Source organism: Anarhichas minor, unplaced genomic scaffold (assembly GCF_050575085.1).
Source record: "Anarhichas minor isolate MPS153535 unplaced genomic scaffold, ASM5057508v1 ptg000031l, whole genome shotgun sequence".
In the NCBI taxonomy this organism is placed as follows: Eukaryota; Metazoa; Chordata; class Actinopteri; order Perciformes; family Anarhichadidae; genus Anarhichas; species Anarhichas minor.
Genome location: NW_027466477.1, coordinates 2,160,991 through 2,186,501, shown reverse-complemented (window position 1 = coordinate 2,186,501; position 25,511 = coordinate 2,160,991). Strand labels below are relative to the sequence as shown.

The 25,511-nt window shown below is 42.1% G+C and overlaps 1 protein-coding gene across 1 annotated transcript in view; it reads left to right on the top strand.

Moving 5' to 3' along the window:
* The first annotated feature begins 2,740 nt into the window (after positions 1–2,740).
* Positions 2,741–25,511, top strand: part of htr4 (5-hydroxytryptamine receptor 4) — an 85,859-nt gene continuing 63,088 nt past the window's right edge. The window contains exon 1 of the mRNA XM_076105276.1: positions 2,741–2,808. Within this exon, the coding sequence (XP_075961391.1) occupies positions 2,741–2,808 (68 nt within the window). The remainder of the gene's footprint in view (positions 2,809–25,511) is intronic.

Genomic DNA, 25,511 nt, shown 5'->3' with positions numbered 1-25,511 from the left:
TAGGCAATGGGACAGACACAGACATTGTTATTATTTGTAACTGCTATTTTCCAACCGGAGGTCTGGAGGTTGAGGCTCTGACTTCTTGTTTGTTTAGTTCGGTCTCTCCCAACGGACAACATGCAAACATACTGCTGGAAGGCACCTCGGAGCCTGATCCAATGACTGAAGCGTTGTAGTGAGTAAAGTAACGGAGTACTTCTGATCACGAGTAACTAGAAAAGTACCGTTAATGCAGTTGCAGTTTTGGTGAGAAGTTGCATTTTTTAAGTAACTTAACTGACAATGCCGCCAACGTACAGCGACGAGTGACTGTCTTAGATTAGCAGATTGTGTGTGATGTAAACATAGGTAAAGGTTTTATAAATCGGGCACTCATTTAAAACACTGTACATTAAGGTCACAGGTCATTTTTTAAAGAGCATATTAAAACAATTGGAGATGAGCAAAGTGCTGCGCAAGCAAGTGAACAGCAAAACAATGGCGAGTTAGATAACATCAGCAAAAGCAACAAAAACAAAACAATAAATGTCAATAGGAAAAAAACAAGGCAACATCATAATATGTGCAAACTATTAAGATGCATTTATTGAAAAAAAGATGATAAAATATATCCAAACCACTCAAAGGCCATCACACATGTGTTCATACAGTTAATACAGATTCCTCATGTATTCACATGTATTTGGTACATTAGGTTTCCATAATAACTGTCACCAGTCATAATAAGCTGTTCACCAGGACACTTTCAGAAGTCGTTGTGCTCAAACCGTCTGTACAGCTGACCTCTGACCTCTCATCTCCAGCAACCTCTGGTTGTCATCTCTTCATGTGAGCAAGTTGAGCCGTGGAAACATGACATTCAGTCAAAATCCCAAAGCTTCATTTGTGGATCTCTTATTCATTTAAATCTGTTATCAAGAGATACTGTTGATCATGATAATTATGATTATAGATAACGAATAGAGGCCATGATGGTAACGTTCTTATGGAGGTCTGCTTCTTTAATCCTTAATCCTCATAATTTGTGTCCCTGTGTAGGTCAAAAGGAAGCATGATGTATGAATATACAATAATAATATAAAGTGTGATATCTTGGAGGACAAACCATCTACATATTCACAAACTCTCTTTGAATATAGTGAGTGAATCTCACGCTTCAGTGTGAGCATGTTACTTTTAAATAGTGTTGCATTGTGGGTTGTTTGTAGCTTGCCGCAGGTAGGGGTGTCAGATCTGGACTTTATTCAAAAAGTCGATCAAAAGGAGCTTTTGATTCTCAAAGTATGTTTTTCTTCTCCACCCCCACATATTCTCACACGTCCAAAGAAAAATCATGCTTGAGGTCTACTGACACTTAGAATGTATTTCTGTTCTTATTATACATTTGCAACCCCAATTTTTTGGACATTTCAAGACCTGAATTGTTAACATCGATGTACGCTATCGGTCTTCTTTCCCTCCTGACTTTCAGCTGCTGCTTTGCTGTGTTTTAGCGCTTGTGTGCATCGCTCAAGACACAAACAACAGAAACTTGCTCTTAATAACAGTGAAGAGTCTTCAAGGAAAATAGCAACATTTGATAACAGGCATGAAATATATTATTAGTAATTGTGAATGTTCAGTTTCTTTATAAAGAAGCTGCCCTTTGTGTTATTATTCATAACGTATGAATGATTTTGTTCCTTCTGCTGTTGGATTCGTGCAGAGGCGCCTCTGCTTTAAATGTCCACATGATGAACTGGTTCTGACAGTATGGCTGAAGCACAACGGGTTTTGTTATTCAGGCGGTAACTCTGCAGGTCTTGATCCTCCTCGGCCTCCTGCCGACCTCCCCGTCAGGCCGACCTTCACCGTTTACACTCACTCAACAGTCAGGCCTGGTTCTGTCACTGTTTCAGTGCAAAAATGATGAAGTATGAATAATAATGTATTTTTTAAAAAACCCAAGTTGTTCACAGTTCCCATGATGTATTGTTCCATCTTACTGGCTCCCGAAGATGTCTTTATTTTGTGTGCATTGGTGTTTAATTAACAAAATTTGAATTATTAAATATTGCTGCAACCCAGGTGAGAGTCACCACTTCTGTGAAATATCAGATCTACATTCTCCAGAACTCGGGCGCTTCTCCCAAAATGGTTCCGATCGTCAAGTTTGAGATATAAAAGATCAACATAGTGAAATAACAACAGTTATATGAAACAATAAGAGGATGTGAAACGTGACCATGAACGCTGCGTCTTCACAGTGAGGCGCAGCAGCAAATAACATGGAGGATAAGTCGACCTCCACCTGCTGAATTGAAAGCTGTTTGTTTATTATTTCATGGATTTGCTTACTCGCCTCCACCAGGAGATCTCTCGGGAAATATTCCACCGTTCACAAGAAAGACGGGGCCACGAATAGCTGCGTTTGTCTTTGAGATTATTCTAAGCATTGGATGTAATATGGAGAGGCAGCTTTGAGAGGCAGCAAATTCATAGTTTTTTGCTAAATGCAAGATTATTGCACATTGTAGCACACGCGGTGTCGGTCATTTGCCAGTAGAAGTAAAAATGTCAAAGAAAATTGCAGCATTTGCATAATTCTGACTTGGTTTGATACGTTTATGTTAATGTAATCTACTGAGTCCGCTGACAGCATGAATTGTTTTGTGTTAATTAAAAGTTCATCTTATGATAATATACATGATTATGTGAGTTTGCTAACTGTGATCTTGTGTCTGCAGGGACTCTCTGCATGTATGGTTACATGAATGTCAGCGCTGCAGGCCAGATGCCGGTGATGGAGGAGCTTGTCAGTGAGAGGTGAGACCTCATCAACAGTTATAGATAATCGCTGTATTTGTGATGGAGCACTTCATGACCGAGGTGACGTGGTTTGATGCACAACGCATCAAAACAAAAAGATAACTTAACAATCAAATGCAAACCTACAACATTTAGTATTCCTGCTTTATAGACTGTTCTATTGCATGTGACCTTCAATGGCATCTTTGCACCCGAGCAGCCAAGTGGTTAACATGTACTTTGTTCAGATTTCCACTTGTAGTTAAAACGTAACACTCACCTAAAGCTGCTGGCTCTGAATGTCATCATCTGATCTCAACACTTTTCTTCTTGTTAATCTGCGATCGTGGATTCCCAAAGTCTTTAGTTTGTGTGAGGCAGAGCATGGTATGCGTTGAATGTGGACATTTCTAAACCAAAGCCAGAACACACAATTCCGTGTGGTTAATGTTGTGCAACGATTGGTTAGGTTGAGACAACAAAACTGGTTTGTGTTAAAATGATAACGCAACAATTAACGCAACTAGCTTAACGAATACCAACAGCCCTGAGCGGCTTTCGTATGTACCGTCACTTCACAGGCTTGACAGTGTTTAGGTTTAACAGAGGTCTCCTGGGTGAAAGTCCTGTATTTGTGATCGTTATTATACAATTTAACCGTTTATTGCCAATGTATGTTGTACACACAATAGCGGTCACTTGCTCCGTCTTCATAAAGTGTTGGTGCCCACATCTTTCTGCTGCGTTGTTTAATGAACCGGTCTCAGAGGTCTGCAGATTGACTGCCCTCATTCCTTCTTCAAGGGCAAGCTCATCTTCAGATGTGTGGCTCAGCTGAGGAAACAATAGTCGGTTGAGGGTTTCTACTGCACGGCTCTCTGCCTCTGGCCCTCGGGCTGGTTGGCTTGATTGAAACAGGGATCCTGCTGAAACTGCAGGTGGTCTGCTTACGCTGCTTTGAGATGTAAAGAGGCACTTTTATAGCTTCCTCTGCCTGGCGAACTTCTATTTAGCCGGAGGCTCAGAGAGAGATTTAGATCTTTCTTCAATCGTCACTGTGAAGGCGCAGGCGGACTACGTTTTTTTTCTGACTGGTTGCTTTGACTCGCAGACGATGAAAGTGACAACAAAAGAGAATAAGATGCATAGAGTGAAAGAGACACAATAAAAGCACATGGACAGTACTTCAAGAATGAAATATGGCAATATTGTTGCTGACAGTATTTAGGCCCTTGAATTTGACACAAATTGCGTCAGAAAGGTCACACCTCTATGTGTCACCGCTCAGTCACATCAAAACACAAAGACATCCCGCACATGTATCAGTGTTTGGCTGGAATCAACATGACGTACTTAATGTGAGGTAATGTGATCTCTAGTGTCCATTGCTGACCTCGACATTTTATGAGAAATCACAGACGAATGAATGTTCCATAAGACATGTCCCATAATGATCATGTCTAGACATTAACTCAGAGACTCTAATGGCCAGGCAGCGGGCGTAACGGAGGCAGAATAAGTAAAGTTGCTGACCAACCGTCAGCTGCTGCTGGCAAAATAAATGGCAACAGAAACTCATTTCTGCACAAAATGCATACCGTGCGTAAAGAAATGGTTTATTTTTATGTTTACGTTTAATTGATCATAGTGGAAGAGTACTGTGATGAACATAGAAATATATTCATGACGTGGGTAAGAATGGCATTTCTTCTACTACCACAAAACATTAAAACAAATTAAAATAACGTATCTTCCCCCAGAGGCCTATCAGCCCATTAGACTTAATGAAAAAGAACAAAAGTTCATTTTGAATGTGCTGCTGTGATAGAATGGCCAAATGATGTTGTTGTCATTGGAAAAGGGGATTAATGTGGAAGCTACGGGTTTGAACAAGAGTAGTAAGACAAGCTTCTTTATGAGACGATAGAGTTTCACCACACAGCCCAGTTTGGACCGGATCCGGTTGATGGCAGTAATACGGAGCCTCAAGCTGCCTCTAGAGAAACGGCTCTGACCCGCAGGAGCAGAGTGAGTTATGAGTCAGTGTCACACCGGCCCACGCAGCGCCCTACGTACATACATACATACATACTACTGTCACATATGTTACATATGTGTCGTCAAATGGAGTGACACACTCTCACATATTTAATCAGAATAACAGACAGTTTGTTGAAACAAGCAGTCGGTGTGATGAAATCGAGGAATAATGACATCAAGAAAAAGGAAAGAAAAAAACTTTCTGTGGAATCAAATCAAATAAATTAGCAGGCATCCATTGCTGTTGGGAGGGAGATCAACATTAGCATAATTCTCAATCTTCAACCCACTCATTTTAATTAGTGGAAACTCTGCATGAGCAGCAGTACGGCATCTCGTCGCCGTCTTATCGCTCCTTCAACATACATCCGGCCTGTGCAGTTCACTGCGTGTGCCGGGTTTGTCCTCTGGCACGGATGATTCCCCAGTTACATCTTCTAACATCGGTTCTGCTGCCAGATCTATCATCACTTTCCTTCACGAGATTTAAAATATGTTAATCAGACAGAATTAGTTTGGTGGCAGCTTTAGATCATAGCACACATTATATCTAGGATTTTAAACACATGCTGTTTACATTTTTAAAGCAGCTTGAGTCAACCAAGTCTCTGAATGGACATGTTTGAAGCGCGTGTTGATTCCCGCTTGTTGCATGCACAGTGTCTTCACAGGAAACTCAGTTTCAGCAAAACCACTTAGTTAGGTTTAGGAAAAGATCGTCGTTTGAGTTTTAAATAACCAAAGTATACGAGTTACGTGACAAAAACATCAACATCGACCTCTGGTTTCACACGTGGAACAAACAGCGGTCCCCTGGCGGACGATCGCTGTTTATTGGATCCATTCACCCCCCCTCCCGCCCGCCCTGTGCGTGCATTAGTGTACTTTATACTTCCTTGTTTAAGATTACTTGGAAAACGTACGACAAAATTTCATGATAAATCTACGAATTACGGCGCATTATTTTTTGTAGGTATAGCTACGAATGTAGGATGAGACCAGTCTGACTGTTTTCAGTACCGTAGATCTTCCATATTTACAGAGTGTGATGCAAAGCAAATACTAAATGATTGGTACTTTTACATCACACAATTACAGCATGTGCTGTTGTGTTTGCAGTGCTCCATCCTTACAATCAAGGATCAACATGACATATTTACAGTAATGTCAGCGTGGCTTAATGCAGGTGGAGCAGAACCTCTGTCCTTCCATCACAGCACACTGTTGACCTGAACCAAAAGTGCCCAGTGGTGTCTGCTGCACATGCTTTATGTAAGAGTGATCTTTCTGTATATAAGAAGTGGACGTAGTAATCGTGATGTCACCGAGTGACGTAGAGACACCGTATACGGCTCTGATAGAGGCAGCGACCTGTCAATCACCGTGTAGCCCCGCCCCTAAAGCATCCCCTGCTTTATGGTCTGTTTGACTCTAAATGGACCATCATTTACTAAATGAACATCATGCTGTATTTAAGAAGACTTGAAACTAGAGATTGAGACCATAAACTCATGTTTACAATGTTTACTGAGGTAATAAATCAAGAGAGAAGTAGAGTCATTTTCTCATAGACTTCTATACGACCAGAGGAGTCGCCCCCTGGTGGACACTAGAGAGAATGCAGGTTTTAAGGCAGAACCGGAGGTGAGGTGCGTGAGATGCATTTTAGGAATTGGGTCATCCTTCAAGATGCAGCAATGAGATCAAGTTCCGGGTCACAAGCTGGAGGATCGAGGTGCAAAATGGAGGAAATGAGAAGTGCCCCGGGTCCTCCACTCACTGCTGGGATGACAGGAGACATTGCACGTTTCAGCAGCGAATCTTATTATAGCGAGCATCAGCTGCCCTTGAAGAAGACCCTGCAGCTTCACCAGCCAACCTTGCGTGAAAGAAGAATGCCCGTACTAATATCCATGGAGTGTCACACTGTAGCTATCTTTTACCAACACTTATATTTCACATGGCACAACACATCCTGCAACGTAATAGCTCATGTCAGGGACTGCTATGCAACCATCGAGCGCGGCCATCCCGGAACAGGCCCGCGTGCTGGAGCCATTAGTCAATACGATGCAGTCAGTCAGACTCATGGCGATCAGATAGCAGCCAGCTTCTCCTTTCCCCTCCTCGAATCAGCTTTCCCTCTCGCTCTGCGGTTTACCTTCCGTCTCCTCTCCGCCTCAGGTGTCCTGTGACAGGTCCTGTTTTCTGGATGATTGCTTTCAACAGGGAAGTTTCAGCCAGCGTGAAGCCAAACAGAGCGATTGAAGGAGCGGGTCGCCTCTGCCTCCGCTCGCGTTGTTACAGTACGATTGTGGATTGTTTGCTCACTCGTTCTTTTGTTTGCTCACTCGTTCAGTTCACTCGGCTGTTTATTCTTTTTTTTCCCTCTATGCAATCCATTCATGGACGTAGCAAGAGATAAGTGGCGTAAACATCGCCCTCCAGGTGATGATACTGCCTATTTTCTTACAATGTACACATGCAGGGTGTGGCAGCGTTTGCTCTCTGTCCCCCCTCCATCAGGGATCCATTCATCACCCATCACGTCAGGCCACCTGTGCATAATGCTGACACATTGGTTCTTCGCTGCAGCGGTGGCAGCACAATCGGAGTCTATTCTTTCTTTTCTATCCCTCCATTCAAGCCCTACTCATGCCGTTTGGTGGCTGCGTAGCAGAGTGCAGACTTGGCAGCCGACACAGTACACACGGCTTTTTGCGACTGAATAATTCATTCAGCAACTGCTTACGTAATCTCAATAAGAAAATCCTCCATTCAAACAAAAAAATAAATAAGCATTTGCTGATGCATGAGGCTGAGCGTGCACACACACACACACACATCTGAAAATAAACGATGCTTTGGCCCTCATTCAACTTCAGCAGAATCATTTCTGAATCAAAGACACGAACGATGCTGTCAAAATCCCCCAAAAACTGACGTCTGTCAAGCCTCTGAATCTCTTTTCCTCCCAGATGGACAGGAGGTGGATTGTGTGTGTGTGTGTGTGTGTGTGTGTGTGTGTGTGTGTGTGTGTGTGTGTGTGTGTGTGTGTGTGTGTGTGTGTGTGTGTGTGTGTGTGTGTCATTATACAGTGTTTCCAACCCGTTTCCATTCATGCCTGACGAGGTGATTCATCCCATCTGTCACTGATAGCACTTCCAGGCGCGCCAGTTCAGCCTCCAAAGCCTCCCCCTGCTCTTTGATCCTCTGCTTTCGGAAAACAGCAAACGTCCCGCAAGACTCTCAGTCTGCCTGTTCTTTCACACAACTCATGGCATCTCCTCCACACATACACACCTGGGGGTGGCTAGCATCGAGGGTACGGTCGTGTCCATTTTATTTTGGGGGAGGGGGGGTTAAACTGGGGGCATGAATGAAAGCGTTTTAAGACTTTTAAAATAGTTTTGAACTAGATTGTGTCAAAGTTGCACTTTTATTAACAATGGATCATATGCAACCTGTAACAGCATTAGGTTAAATTAAATCAAATAAATGTCCATAAAGTCGAAGGAAACCCTCAAGACACTGTGAAGAGAAGCCTCATCGACTTAATTGGGCAGTTTGCTGACAGAGACTCTGCTTTCCAAATCTGAAAAAAATGTTAAAATGTTCAATTTCTAGAACACATTGCCCTTTTGAAAAATACATTTTAATTTCTATACTCGGTACCCAGTGTTCTGCACAGGTCACCACTTCTCACTGGCTTTCTGAATACAACGTGAGGGTTGTGCATAACACTTTAATCTTACTTTCCATCACGACGCACAACACTAATGCCATTTATCACACGGAGAAAGCTGCATGCTCCTTCTGCAGTACAGTAATACAGTAATACAGTAGTACAGTAATACAGTAGTACAGTAATACAGTAGTACAGGACAAGAGCAGGAAACACGAAGAAAGGGGAACTTCTTCAGTCATTATATATTCCCAAAATGTCCCTTCTGATCTGGATGCAGAGGAGATTTGAACTTGAGTCGTGTTGTTTTAAAACACAGATGAAAAAAAGAGGAAATGAGACTTAAAAGAAGGGTCAGAAGATTGTTTCATTGCCAGCTTCTCCATCCAAACAAATCTGTCATGTTCCATGGAGCTTGTTCAAATGCAGAACAATTAACTAATTTGTGCTGACAAGTGGCTCTGAGCTAAAGTCTGCACAGTGTTTTCACACAGAGCTGTTCTCTTTGATACACACATGCCAAAGACCGCTGCAGAGAGTGTTTATGATCTTATTCACACACACACACACACACACACACACACACACACACACACACACTGATTTCCACTTTCCACCTTTTTTTTAAACACACACACACACACAAAATACTGTACACAATTCCCTGCACACACCAGCGTATCTTCACACAACGGTTCGTATGATATCTTTTGAAAACGTATTCCTTATTGTTAGTGTGAATGCAGCAACGTGATGACTTCCACTGATAATGTGAATACAGTCTTTTAGAAATAACCGTCTTAGTCTTCACAGGAAACAACTTGTTATGTTCAGGGTATTTATTGATTTTAATTTGGGTAATCAGGCATTAAATTGATTAAACTTTATTTCATTTGAGTTTAAAGTTTGACTTAGTAAATGGAGATTTGTTTCTAATAAAGAATAAATCGTTGTTGGTGCAACCCGGTCATAGGGCTTTTATTTTTGTAGGTAAAGCTAAGACCAATGTATGAGACACAAACGGGCCTTTTCTTTAATTGAATGGCGTAGATGTTAAACGGGGGAACACTGCTGGGTGCTTTGGGTTCCTGTGTTGTGGTTTTAGACGACACGTCTCCTCACTGCTGATTACAGCTGCTGTGTGGAACGGATTAGACCAGGAGGACACACACAGGATATGCAAAGCTAAATTTGTAAAGGAATATCCTCCACACCTTTAGCTGAACTCTTTCTCTACAGTCTGTGCATTAGATGGGGCTTTAAAAGTATGCTTTAAAGAAGCTGCATGAAGCTGCGTGTATTTTAAATACATTAAAATCCACCAGGGGCAGATGTGCAGATTGTTCGAGCTTTTCCGGGAAAGATAAGAATGTAACTTATCGCTGCTACATGTAAGCTGTCCAAACAACACGAGCATTTAGCTGGTCTATTTGGTCTATTTGTCAGCTCAAAGCTACTTTTCCTAAAGCCGTGTCATCAAGTCAAGTCCTTCCACATCTGATATTGTTTATAGTGAGGAAAAATAACTGGGAAGCAGGTGTAGTGTTTCCTCAAGACAGTAAAAGAACACCTGCTCTTTGATTACATGAACTGTGATGAAACTGTAGACGGGCGCCATCGTTTATTTAAAACCAGGTCCTCTGTCAGTTTCCGCCCGTTATCGGTACATTGGCTCATTTTAGAATAACTTAGTTGACAGAAAAGGTTTCTTCTTCTTACATTCATACAGTGTCTTGCTAAAATAAACGTCAGACATACTGTAGGTTTACTGAGTTATTAGGTTTACTTACACAACAAAACGGGCTTAGGAAAAGATCTTATGTCTGGTCCACGGTTAAATGATTCAATACGGGACAAGAACAGTGGTCTCCTGGGTGGTGGTCCTGTGTTTGTTTGACCCACCCAATCTACCCTCCTACCTGTCCTTCACAGATGTTCTCCTTCATTATACTATGTCAGGGGCTCTGAGCTAAGTTTAAGTGATTTAATGGAAATGCACGTATGTGTCTTTGACAAGCAGTTCAGTTAAACTTTACACATCGCTGTTTGTGTGCAGAGTTACAGATTGTTCCTGGTTTTTGCATGATGGGAGATGTAAAAGACAGAATTAAAAAAGATGGATGATCAATAATCTGTGCATTTATTCCAGTCTAAAACCAGCAAAGATCTGATTTCAGAAGTGAAAATTCTTGTGAGGCCGGTTGACCTTTTCATGCACTCAGATAAAAAGTTTTACTTAAATAGCAAACTCCACCGTTTTTATTCCAGCGTGAAAAATAATAACAGGTCCGCGTAGCTCAAAGTCTGACACACGTCATCAATCACGAGACCCTTCTGACTGACAATAGACTGAGAGTTCTGTGGAGCTCTGGAGTGTATTTACAATAAGAAGTTGTACTGTATCTTCAAACTGTATCTGCATTAATGTGCATCTCTGTCACGTGGTCATCAGTTTATTCAGCCGAGGCGCTTTCGTGTTGAAGCATCTCAAACAATCTCCAACTTGTCTGAGAAGACAAAACAAAAGGGAAGAACCAGCATCAAGACGTCTCACATTTGGCTGACCCATTTTACTGTTGAGTGTATCTTTTGTTCTTCCTGTTTGGAACTGGCCAGATGTTGACTTTGTGATATCATGCCTGGATATTTTTAGCATCTCTGATAAGATTTCAAAGCAGAAAAAATGCTTCATGATAGTGAACAGAAGTGAGGAGATACATCACACATCATTGTATTCATTATTTAAACTAGGAAGCACAACTAATTTAAATGTTCTCGATATTGCAACAGCTACACCAATTTTCAAATTGCGGGAGACGATCACGTGTTGAACGCAAACATTTAAAATGACATATAGTTGTGCTGCTGTTGTCCTGGCCGACGCATCATATTCTACAGACTAAAGAAAACATCCTTGTTTGGTACAGAACCCTGCAGAAATCACTCTGTCATCACCTTTATATGTTTTTACAACTGATGTATAAACGATCATTCCCTCCAATGTTGTAAAACATTTCACAATTTCAATTTCAATGATCCTCACAAATATAGTTATACGAATATGTGGTGTGTGTGGAGTCAGTGGGTCTTTGCAGGAAACTGACTCATTCTGGCGTGTGTGTGTGTGTGTGTGTGTGTGTGTGTGTGTGTGTGAATGTTAATTTGTCCCATTAACACAGTAAATTTGACACTTGAACAAAGGCAGCAGGCGAGGAGGGGCCGCTGGAGGGAATCAGACACAAACAAAGTCAGTGTTTGGATAAAAATAATTGTAACTATAAATCACGATTCTGCCTCATGGTGGAGAAGAGATGAGGAGGAAACTTTCATGTGGTTATAACACCAGCTAACAGACGTTTGGAGACAAACCAACGGGCTTTAGTGTTAAAGGCTCAGTTCACCCAACTGATTCAAAAACATTATTGTCTCACCATAAGTTTTAAATGCTGTGGTTTTGAGGTATTCCTGAAACACAGACGTACAGTTAATGACTCAGAGGAAAGTGAGGGAATTCCTTTAGAAGACCAATATTATGCTAAAAAGCCATGGATTTTAACCATCTGGTGACAAAATAGTCAAAAACAGTTCAGACGTCAAGATTCAAATTGGCCTAAATTTAGTTGATTTTATGTTTGTTTTTTTAAAGACATCTGCTGACTAAACAGAATGATTAATACACAGGTGTGTCTTGGGCTGGTCTCAATATAGAGCCGCTCTGAAATGTGCAGTTTCATCACACAAAGCTACAGACGTCGGGGGTTTTGTCTTCCTGACTGCGGTGATGTCCTTCTAGTCCTGCGCTCTTTTGACTCATCGAGCTTTGACGCAGCATTTCAAAATGCTAAATCAATTTAGAAGTACTTACATTTGAATGTGCTGTAAAAGTCTGTATTTCCTGCTGGCTTTGATCAGGGCATCGTTAAGGTTTGTCTGCTTTCTCGCCTGCTCTGTAATTTGCTCTGAGACATAATCTCAGGGAAGCTCATCTGCATGTTTGTCGTCCTCACCAGCGTCAGCAGAGTAAAGGAGTGTTTTCCTTGTAGTTTGACCCAGATGCTTCTTGCTTGAACGGAAATGTGATGCCACAGAGTGATGGATTAATGTGTCAGCCAAACCACGGTGATATTTTGACCCAGTTGCACCTCCACTTCTCTCTATTTGTACCTTTTATGTCTGCTTGACTTTCCATTTCTGTCTCTCTTTCCCTATTTTAACCGTGTCTCTGACTCTTTGAAGTACACTTACTTACTTTTCTGAGCTATCTGAATCCAGTACGGGAATCCCTTTAGCTAATATACTCACGCAGTATTGCACTCATCCCCGATCTTAAGAGCTTTAGCGGACATCCATCCCGAGGCAGCAGACTCCAAAACCTCCCAAAGTCCCAAAAATATACCCGGATCCAACAGGAGAGAGATCCACACACCGCACACTGTTTTACTCTGGATGCTGCTGCATTATAGTGCTTTGAACAGAAAACACAACTTTTTAAAAGTTTGCCGTCACTCAAATTCCCAAAACTATTTCATTCATTTGTAGTCAACTGTGGAGAGCAGCGGGAATAAATGAGGAAAGGAATCAGGTCATTGAGCACATTTAAATCCAGGCTCCAGCAGACTAATTACACCGTTTCAGCTCATCTCCGCCTACCATACAATCTACGGACGTGTTTTGTAGGTTGAGTGAGACAGTAAGGGATGGAGGAGGTGGGGGAGATATTGTCCATAGGCATCATACAATTTGTATTGATTTGATGCTAGATATCTAAAGGAGTTGTTTTGACATGAAGTCTTGACAGCGTGTCAGTCTGTTCATAAGATCTGTAGATGTTTTACGCTAACGAGATAAGTGGGACGTCTTAGTTGAATTTTACAAACAAATACAGCAGTTCATGAGTGATGAGCTCCTGATATGTTAGAGAGAGTGATGAATGAAAGGCATGAAGTGCAGTGGGACGTAGTTCTCTCCCCAGACGACGTATTTTTGTGGGCCAACAGGAAGTTAGCATCGCACTAATTCCCACGACAAGAAGCGATGGGATTTTGGGATTATTTCAGAAAGTAATCTCTGTGGCAAACAAACGCTGATGATGCTTATGTGTTTTGTTCGTTAAGATAATCTTCACAAATGAACTGAATACAATCAGCAGAAGTAAAAAGCTAACGTTGGACTATAAAGGAACTCCAGCACGGTCACATGACTTCACGTCTCCACCACTAAGCTAAAGGAGGACTAGTGTTCTAGTGAGGACGCTGAATCGTCTCATTTAGACACTTAAAAGCTTCTAAACTCACCAGAGGAGAATTTACTGACGTATTTTATATCGTGGAACAAAACATCAAAATCAACACATTGACTTTGAGACGAGGAAACGAGTAATTCAAAAATGCTGACTCATTTCTGTGTTCTAGGACTCATTCCAGCAGCACCATATCTGTGTCGCATATTCTCCTGTATACAGGTGATCATTGAAGAACCAACAGGAACTAATGCAATACGTGACATCAGACATCAAACTTGGCCTTTTATGCTGTTGCAAACTGATTTTAAAGTGATGCACACGTCACTCTTTACACAGTTTGTGATAACCTCTTGAACTCTTCCCCGAGAGGAATGACAGGAAAAGACATCTGAGGTGTTCTCATTAATCAGAAGTTGTAAATAACAGACGAGAGGCCCCTGCAGACATGAGAGGTTTAAAGCTGAGTTATGTTTACCGTCTAACAGCACAGTTACAGACGGCTACCGCCGTAATCATGTTCACCAATCATTCAGCAAAAAGTTAGAAATAATGGCTTTACACAAGTTCAAGTGTTTACTGTGTGACAACAATCACCAGGCTGGTCTGTGATGGGGACCAAACAACCCAAACTGCTGTTTAACTGCTGCCGTCACCCGGCTTGAATCTCCTCAGGGGCCCTCAGAACATTCCAGTCAGTCTGTCAGTATGTAAAGAACACTGTGTTTATATGAGTCATGCTCTCTTAACTGTGATTGGATGAAGGTTTTAGAATTTCTAAGAAGTACTCTACTGTTGCACATGTTGTCACGCGCTGGTTAGAGACGTAACTTACAGAAGTCAATCTGTCACAAACAGCTTAAGCTGACTACTATGTCATCAGAGGGGTTAATGCCATTCTCAGTCCTACACACATTATTCCCTCTCTAATATCTATTGCATATTGACGCAAAAACATCTTCAAACAACTGCATTTTTTCTCAACAAAAACGTAATGTAGCCTCTGAAATGTGGGACACAAACACCGCTGCTGGTTTGTTTTACTCTCATGCTGCGTTGGTCTTCACACTAAGTCATCACATCCTGGAGCAGAATCTCTGAGCGTCTGGGTTTATGCTGGATCTACTTGAGAGCTCGGTGCATCTCATTCAGACACTAAAGGACGTGTTGTGCGTCGGTATCAGACGGCGAGGGGCGTGGCCAAGAGTCGGCGTTTGGCTCAAAGAGCCATTACCACGAGCCTCATGAGTTTCAGTGATGTAACTCGTAAGAACTCTTCCAGTGGGAGCATCTCTTCTGCTTCCAGTTGGGTAAAGCGTCAACGATGAGCACACATGCAGAGTTCACACTGAAAGCTGACAGTTCTGACTCAGTTGGTTCGGAAATTGAGCAGCGCGACTCCACCGAAAGAGATGTCAATCATGACGCCGGTCATTTAGTCATTTAGCCACATTAGCCCTGGGCTGAGCCATCAACAGAGCTTTTCCCCTGAAGACATTTTGATTTGTACTTTGATTTGATTTGGCTGCTTTGATTTCAGGTTCCTTTTGTGGCACATGCTGGCTCACTGTCACTCGCACCGGAAACACTTGAATAATAGTAACATGTGCTTTTATAAATGTCTGCTGTGAGAAAAGGCCTGTTGTTTGACAGTTGCTGTGTTAGTTTTACTCAAAATGAATCCTTATGTGTATTTAGTTGTCAAGGGACGCGAAGGGCAAGTTTTACAGTACGAGTTAAATGCATAAAATGAGGGCAGTTTTTTTGCATCAAAACTGATTCTAGAGTGAAGTTAATGTTGAGCTATTCAATATTAATTGTTACTTTAGCCGGCTTTGCAGCGCTGCATTGGTTGCCCTTTGTAAAGTCCTTACCATTGTAAGACGACGGGTATTTTATTTTACCACACACACTGGACGTCCCAGGTTTAAATGACTTTCATCACAAGGCAGACTTCACACTGAGAGTGTGTCGCCTCGTGATGAAAGTGGCTCTGGGGCCCTTTTCTATTCTGAACCCTCTCTGGTGTATTTAGTGTCAGGAAGGTCAGTGGACGCTCATTGTCCTTCGCTGCCTGTAACATTGGTCACACATCATTAACCGTCCCATGCAGGGAAACGGGGTCGTGGCATTACGTTCAGGAGACCATCTCAGGAGTGCAGATGAGTTTCAGTTTGCTGAAATGAGCTCAGATATTCCGTGTCTAGGAAACAGGAAGTCCTCATTCTGTTGGAAAATCACATTTGTCTGTGGCTTTTGTTTGTTTCTTTCACACTGGTGCCAACAGACAATGAACTCAGTAGTTCGACTCTAACACAGGGAAGATGGAATAGAAGGTCTTTCCTGGTAAACAGGGTTTGGTACACAATGGTTCAGTCCAAAAACAGAAAAAGGTATCTGAAACACAAGGCTGTAGGATGAGACTCATTATACAGAAGGAAGGTCTAATTTAGAAGTAAATGGGAACAAAAAGCAGGAACGTTAACTATGAAGACGAACTGGCAACAAACCAGGAGAGCACAAAGACTGAACACATGTCACTGGAACTAACCAGGGAGGAGTGGGTATCACACAGGCAGGAAGTAAACAAGTGAAGGATGTGAAACAAGAGACCAGGGGGAGTCTACCAAAAATAAAACAGGAAATATTAAGTGGAAACAGGATAAACGGACCTGGATGTTGCAGATTCTTTGGACAATTTAAAGTTATTGTGGCTCCATATGGCAGTGAAGCAGCTTCTCAAAAGCAGGCTTATCTCAGTTTAGTCAGTTAGAAAGCTTTATTAATTCCCAGTGGGGACACATCTAAAAGTGTTCATTACAAATGTGACCGCTGCTGAAACAAAAGACACCGAGGCATCCTTAGTCGTTGACTGAATGAGCTTCTGAGTCCATTAAAGACAGTGTAACGTATGGCCTTCACAATACTTCTTAACTTGGCCCTTGTTCTCTTTTCTACAGGTTTAGCAGGTCTATGGGCTACTCTTTGTCTGATATGTTTTCATGTCAGAAAACATTGACTAGGAAGTGGCTGAGTCGAGCCAATTCAGTTCCGTAGTTCCGTATTCTGACAACTTGTAACGTCTTAACTCTGACTTTTATGAACATTTACTGAAGTTGAGCATTACTTATCATCTTAAACTGATTTCAGTCATTCCAAACAGCTTCTACGCCCGTCCGGGTTCATAACACGAATCAAAACTCAAGGACACGTAGCAAATTCATCTGAGAAACAGGGAAGAGCAGAGCTCGTCAGTCATCTGTCAGTTGGTTGGAAGTTAGAAGTGACAGCGCCCTGACTCAGAGAATTATTCCTGCATATCCCCAGAACAAAATGAGCAATGTGAAGCTTGTGTGACTGGCAATGAGCAGCAGCTGATACCCACAAAAGTCCTGAAACATGACGTTAGCGCACCGCTCCCGTTCGTGGCTGCTCCTCGGACACGTCAGGGAAACATAATACATATCCAACGTGTTACATCGGTGCTGATGTTTGTTGATGCAGAATTTAGATTTTCTGCTTCCTGTGAAATAAAAAGTTGCTTTACGTGTCTCCAGAATTTAAATACATGAACAGGATGAATCTTCTGCTCATTCGGATGCTTTCCTCTTTTTTCGAAGTTTGTGATTTAGACTGAAAAGACGGAACAATTTACATAAGAAAATGCAGTCTGGCTTTGACAAAATGTCTGTGAAATATGCTGATGGACGCATCACGTGTGCATGTGTTTGATTTAGAAACATTGTGCAAATACTTGGCAGGGAAATAAAAGGCTGTGTGTGTGTGTGTGTGTGTGTGTGTGTGTGTGTGTGTGTGTGTGTGTGTGTGTGTGTGTGTGTGTGTGTGTGTGAGTGAGGAGGGGATGACGCTCCATCGCCAAGAGAAAAGGCTGAAATAAGGGAAGTGAATGGGTTATGATTGACATACAAATGAATATGTTTGTGTGAGTTTGAGGAGTCTGAATAGACACTGTGAAACGGTGTGTGTGCGTACGTGACTGAATGATTGCAATTGTGCACTCTTGATGATAATGATTGCTTCTCTTGTGCAATTCATTTGGTGCAGATGGTGTTTTCCCCGTTTTAAAGAGATCCTGCAGAAGCTGTCAGGTTTTGTCTCTTTTTCCTCCTTGTGTGCGTTTCTTCTCCTTAACTGCAGCATTTGGGCCAATTACAGCGTTCTATTAGCACAAAGAACCTCTGTTTTGGGAGGTGGAATCGATGCATCGGTGAAGTTGTCAAAAATTGACGGCTGGAGCTTCAGACGGATTCTGTTGGATTGTAAGACTGCTGGAGGTTAAAAGCTCTGAGACCACTGGGGGGGGGGGGGGGGGGGGGGCTACTGGGTCTTAGACAGCGAGCTCAGTAAAGTGCTGAGCTACAGGGGAGTTGAGGGAGTTACACTAGATTGACATTTACAGTCATGATGACGGGTGCACATACAAGCTTTCATACGCTTCAGCTAGCTGTGTAAAATAATCGGATGAATGCTTCGCTTGTCATCACAACCGAAGCATCCCGTGAACGTGTCCTGCTAAATGTCAGGTCAAGTCCGATCGTCACCTTTGCTTTGCTTCCTTGCTTTTGCGTCGTGACTGATTATTGATCGGTAAGATCTGTCGATGTGGAGGCCTTCTGAAAACACGTTCGTGATGACAGGCAGTGAAAGAGAACCGGACTAAAGGACTGTAGATACTGTAGCTGAGATGTGTGAACGTGGTGACATCCAAGTCCTCAAGGGATTAGAAATAGGAGCAGTCAGACAATCAAACTGCTTGTAAACATGAGGGGTGTCACAATGTTTGATTCTCAAACAAAACTGGATTGAAATGAGTTTTGTTTCAGAAGCACAATTATCTTACAATCTTTATTTGGAAGTAAAACAGAAAGCGAGTGCACGTTAAGGTTGATGAACCAGGATACGTTCAATGGGGACATTTTCTTACATCCAGTGTCGATATGCAATATCTGTGCATGCCATCTAGAGTTTGGGTAAGTTAGAAACATGTCATGGTTACGAGTAACTGCAGGTCTTTGACACGACATGAACTCTGGTCTCCTGCATTAAAAGACAGATGAGCTACACGACCATCTTATGTCTCACCTTGCTGTAGTCACTAGCATTAAACGTTGGGACTGGACATTGGAATAATGGTTATAATCCCTCATTACACAGAAAAACTATGTGCACAGAACTACGGTGAGAAGTTGAAGAGCAGCTTGGTCTGTTATGTGTGACGAATGTTTACAACGGACAGTTTCAGAAATATTCTCACTATTCGTCTTTGTTTCCTCTCCCCAATAACAGGTTTGTGTGACCTGGGCTTTGTCGTCTGGCTGTTGGTGTTTCTTTACTTTTAGTTTCCCCCGATCTCAATGATGTACTTGTTGAGTGAAGTGTTCTCATTACAAACAATGAAAATATGAAACCAGAGTTTTTCCTCATTAGCTAAGACAAACAGAAAAGGTTCCCTCAGACCAAATGTTGCTCACAATGTTCATCCCACGACGAGCTCTGAAAGCAGCGACCTGGTTTGAATTGCATTTGTTGGAACCGTCAAAAACACTTTAACGCTCTCTGGAGCTTTTTAACCGCCGACACTTTTAAACCAGATTGTGTTTCATACCTTTTTGCTGCTTCTCTCTTGAGCCTGTTTATGCTGTAAAAACCTCCCTGTCCGAGGTGAGGTAAAGCTAACAGAGCCTCGTAGCAACACAACTTCAGTCTGACCCCTCGGCTCAGTGCAGAAACAGAAACCTGTCGTTCAGAGGCCAACCTCAGCTGCTCAGAGAGCCCTCGTCACGGCAAAGAAAATAATCTTCTGGGACTGTAAAAACAGACGGCAGGTAGAAGAGCAAAGCTCAGACCGACAGTTTAGAGGTGGGCACCTTCACTGTGACCAAAACACCACGTCAAAACCTGATTGGCAATTTGATACATCTACAAAGGTGTGACGAAAAGGCTTTAAATGATGTTTGATTTATTGATCCTGGAGCTGGTAGGGGTTTTTAGTTTATTTAAAAAGATCACATACAGGTGTTAGTTTAGTGACTGTTTATTTCTATGTCCTTGTCAGAACAAAATTTGTATATTTCCATAAATTTGAGGTTTTAGATGGATACAGATGTGAAAAAACATTCACTGAAGTTCAGGACTCAGAGTCTCTAAATTATGATTATTTCTTTATCTCATTTGATGCAACGACTTTAAATCACTGAGTTGTTCATTTGAAAAGAGAGAGTTGTGTGAGAATTTCTGCTTGAATAACAAGCGTCCTCAAAAAGACAACTTAATGCATATATGTATTGTCCTTTGTCAAAAATGTTCAAGCTCAGTGAACCACGTTGCAATCACAATTTATTTCTACTCCCGAGCTTTCACGCATAATTATTCTTTTTTTCGGCGTCCTCGTTTGCTCTCTTTTGGTCTCAGCCAGCAGGAGAATCGTGACCCGGCCGTCTATTTCGACACATTTTCGCTTGTTTATGACGCCGAGAAGCAGCGTTTGATAGCGGCTGAGACGGCGCCCACGGCCTCTGGTGCCAGTCTGCATAATAGCTGCTTGTCTTTGCCTGCTGAGAGGGAACGCCAGTGTCCAGACAGCTATTGTTTGCAATTAGGGATTCAGCTCCAGCCAAAATGGTTTAGTTTTTTTGTGAGACACAATGTCAAATGTGAGGCCTTTGTTGTTGATAAGAGCATGAACAGAGAACACGGGCTGGGATGGGTGAGATCTGGTCCTTTTGGGGTGAGCAAGTGCACATCCTCCACTGCAGAAATGTGGTTTAATAAGATTTATGAAGCTGCTTACCAGTTATCAAATAACTAGAAGGGCACTTGGAGCGTGCAGACCTCTGCCAAGGCAATTTCTATGAGTGAAAAATAAAGTGTGTAGAAGTGATTTGGATCCGCTCCAAAATCCATGAGCTCTTCATGGGTGTCCCGTGCTCCACCTCTCCAAGTTTCATGAACATCTTACAAACAAAACAAGAGAAGCTTAAAGGTAATATGTCAAAAGAGTGGGAGAGGAGGAGTTATATTTTAACACAATGTAGCTGACTTGCAATTGAAGCGTAGATTGACATAAAACTCTCTTGGTTGAATCATCAGTACAAAATATTTTCCAAAAAGATGAATATCTGGTTCTTTCCTTATGTTTCCTTCCTGATGCTCGGACAAACTCCGCCCAGTTGGCTCTATTTTAAATTGCCCCCTCTAATGGAACAGCTGTTTCCTGTAGGACCTCTCACAGACATAGGAAGTGTCCTGATGCTGACGTCCTCAGATGAACGAGAACTTTCTAGGACTGTCAGAGAAGACAGAGGAGAGCAGATTTTAAATGATGCACATGAGCCCTGCATGTAGTACATCAGAGGCAACTCTGCAAGATTTAGCCGTCTACGAGTAACCAAACCCCCTCTTTGTGGCGTTTCTTTATTTTGAATCTTAGATGTTTTTTAATAGTGCTTTAATGTGCTGTACTCCGCTCCAGCAGTTTTCTGCTAACAACTTTAATTAGGGAGGCATAAATTAAGTAAATGTCAACACATATTCACTCCCAACTCATCAAATACTGATGCTTGGCGTCAGTATTTGATGAATCAGGGATGTTGTGTCTTTTCCCCTTGTTTCATGCATAGTGTCTTAAAATATATAAATAAACTCCCAACGTCGGTTCACTTTATTTCAAGGCTTGCTTACGCATCAAAACCACTTGGTTAGGTTCAGGAAAAGATTGAGGTTTGGGTTAAAATAAGTATGTTTGTTACATAACTAGCGTAAAGTACAGAAATCACGTAACAAAACTACTGTAAAATAGCAACTTTAACTTGGTTTCACCCGTCCAACCTCCCCTCCCACCAGCTTTATCTCTCATCTCTGATATAGTATGTCAGTTAATCTCACCGTCTAATAACGGTGTAGATGGGTTTACATTGTTGAAAGTCCGGTGTGTCTCATACAGACGCTGAAGGAAGCCTCATGCATCGGTGTCTCTATTAGACGAGTTGGGAGTGAAACCAGGTTGTAAATGTGCAGCAGACAGATACAAAACTGCAAAATAAAAAAGTTTAAACCAAATGATAAAGATGAATGACTACTCCAGACGAGCTGCGTAGCTTGTGGTGTTTTTGCGTTTGATGACATCATCGACAGTCGAATGTGAGTGACACTAACATCACGCTTCTGTTCTGACTTGAGGAGAAAAGAGACATTTTAAAAGCACAACATTTGAATGCAACAGCGAATGCTTTCACCACATCCACTCTAACGTTGTGCAGGCCCCCAAAGGTGACAGCTTCTGTGCAATCAGCTCACTTGAGTTGACGTAATGTGTTCATGCAGAATCACCGGAGTGTTCAGTCAGACGCGCACAGTCGACTCTTCAGCCCATCCGTGTGGACCACCGAGGGTCCTGCCTGCAGTCATCAGGGCTGAAGAAAAAACAAAACGTGCTCTTTGGATCTAATCAGCAGCACTTCAGCAGCTCGATATGAAGCCTCTGAGAGGGCTTCAGAATAGACTGTGATGCAGAAGATATTCTGAGGCAGAGTAGGACATCTTTTCTTCACTTCCTGTTACAGCTAAGATTACATTTTCCCGATTTTGCCTCACATTTAGCAGAGACATCAAAATCACTCAGACCCTAAAAACCAGGTAGGAATAAAGCCTGTGTGTGTGTGTGTGTGTGTGTGTGTGTGTGTGTGTGTGCGTGTGTGTGTGTGTGTGTGCGTGTGTGTGTGTGTGTGTGTGTGTGTGTGTGTGTGTGTGTGTGCACTCTGTCTTCATGACAGATTGGAGCTTTTTAGAGCTTCTTGTCTGGAGGTATTTCCCCAGTCAATCCTCATCTGTCCTTAATTGGGGCTGCTAGCTTGCTGATTGCGAGGCAGAAGTTCAGCTTAGCTGCGGGTCAAAGTTCATGCGTATCGGATGTCAACAAAGTTTCGACTTCTCCGTTTTGCTCAGTCGTTGCGTCGCTGCAATCTCTTCCACAGTCTCACAGATTTAAGAGCAAATGAAGGTATGCAGAAAGAGCTCTTCATGCATCTGGAAAATCTATTTAGAGCACATGGTGTGGAGTGAGAGAGCATATTTGTTGCCACAAATGCCTCCAACATCTCACCTGTCGACTTTTCTAAGCTAAGCACACATTCGATATACAGAAGCTTACAGACGAAGGCAATGCAATATTTGATAAATAACACATTTACATGACGCTGAATAAAAGCACAGCCCAGATGAATCTTTCATCCAACGGGCAAAATAATATCAGACCATAAAATATGATCGCTGAGCTCAATGAACACTTTCCACACTTTTTTTAAATCTCTTTTTGTGACAATTTAAGACAATTTATGTGGTCATGGAACCGAGTGATCTGGTGCTGTGTACATTAAAACATGGTGGTCACTCATCTTAGTGAAGGCTCTTCTTCTGCTGTGGCTCCACAGTGGAGGAATGAAGTCTAGTATCACGACTTTGACATACTATAATATGAGTTCTCTATAACTTTACTGTACTACTGACTTCTCATAAATATAGACACTGTAAGGACTGGTTCTGGGGCACTAAACCTGTTTCCATGTGTTTTTTATAAAGGATACACTAACGAGTTTTGCCGACATCTATAACTCTCACTTGAATGCACTCAGCGTAGGTTGCTTCGGAGAGTATATCCAGTCATCTAGTTTAAAAACGAGCTAAATGTGCCCTTAATGGATTTTCTCACTTTTTATACTCGCTATTATAACACGTAACTTTCAATAACAGTCAATGCCTGTTGCTCGTTCTACAATACTTGCTCTCAATGTATTAGTGGTTTGCAGAAACATACAATCACATACAATACATACAACATACAATCCTTTTTCCCCGTGGATGAGGGACGACCTGAGCATCAAAGCGCAGTAAAAGACTGCGGCTGAACTGAAGCGTTCAGGTTTAAATGTTGTTGCTGAATAAGAGTAAATATTTGACACTAGACAGCTAGGAAAAAGAAAAAGAAAATAGGTTGAAGTATGGTGTACATTTCGTACTACCTTGTCATTTGCAAGTGTTAATTGTAAAAATAAATGCTATTTCATTGTTCCCTAACAATGAGGGAGCAGATTCCTGCAGCTTTGGAATCAGACGCAGGTACTTAATGACCAGGCAGAGCGTGTTCAGAAAGCACAAAGTGCTGCTCATGTATTGTCAAATCCAAAATGAGGTGAGGCTCCTGTTTGAGCGAGGAGATGTGTACGCTGCCCGTTACACCGGCAGCTGTGTGAAAAGGTGGTCGCTACTACAATCACACTCGTATCAATGTCTCGTTCCGCAGAAAGGTCGCACTGTGCAGCCGACAAATTCAAGATGAAAGAAGATGAGTGTGGTGTTACAGAGGCCTTTTGGGGGGATAATGATGCTTCTGTTGAGAAGCTGTCAGCCTTCCCATTTGATCTGATTAGTGTGCTGGCGCCACTGATCAAAGAACAAGCCTCATTTGCACGCCATCACTTCGCGTTTGAACCTCAGATGGTGAGAGTAAAATAATTTGGCAGATAGGGACGGACGTTGAGCGGTGACTCACTGAGGTGGTGTATTAGCATATTGCAGATAACATGGACAGAAAATAAAAATAATCCATAAATAAACGGCCCCAAAACTTTTCAGTGGACTTGCCGGACAAAGAAAAGTTCAAATGTTGCTCCTGTAATGGAATAAAGTCTCGTACTTGAAGTCAAGGCAAGCCTTCAAGTGCGACAGACCACGAGCCTCAGGAGGATTACCGTAATGCATTACCAACAAGTCTGAGATTAAACAAGTCATTTTCAGAGGGCTCACACACAACTCACTCCGAGGGCTTTGATTCATAACTCAGGCCGACTACTTTGTCGTAACTTGAGACGTTTAGTTGAAGCCGTGCCAAGCTTATAGCAGACGTATAGGAGCAGAGGTGCATCGTCTGCAGTTTTCATGACGTAACATATATTAAGGGTCCTGGTGGTGCATAGTGAATTAGCACCCTATAGGCCTCCTGAACTTATTCTTTCAGCCTGAATCTGAAAGGAAAAAGCAACTTTTTTTGCAGTTTTCTTAGTCCACAGTGGACTAAGACGTGTCCTGTCAAGGAGTCCTTGGAAAAAATGATCCGCTCATTGGGAATCACTGGATGAAAATGCCAAAAGACGTGAGTTAAATTGATCGTTCAGTGGCAGAGATGTTGAGTTTTATGCCTTTCAGCTCATACAGCGATGAGACGACTCCATTTAAGGCCTCTGTCTTTTTGAAGATGAAGATATCAGCGGAAGTTTGCTGGCATCAAAATGTTTGGACTTCATTTTGGATTATTTGGAGATATATTTTCTGTAATTATTGTTGATTAATTGCTGCGTATTATTTTAGAGTATGTACAGCATCAATATTCAGCTTCGTCCTCTCTGTTGAGTTTTCAGTTCGGAATTCAAGATGATTGAAAGCTTTAAAGTTTACGTAGCGCTGGAACGATGTCTGTCAAATAGGCTGATTCCACACCGCTTTGATTTCTCAGAGATTCAAATAGAAAAACATCAATCACGACATTGTGAGCTCTGAAGGCTGAATTATGGAAGGTGATTTCATCAACACACAAAGATATCGACTATTAGATTGACATATTTTTCGGACGGATGTCGATAGATGTTGAATATATATTAATGTTTATTTCTTGTTCTGTGTTTTTTGCAGCGCGCGCTAACGTAGCCAGGTCCTCCTCCACTAATGTGACATGTATTCCCTCCT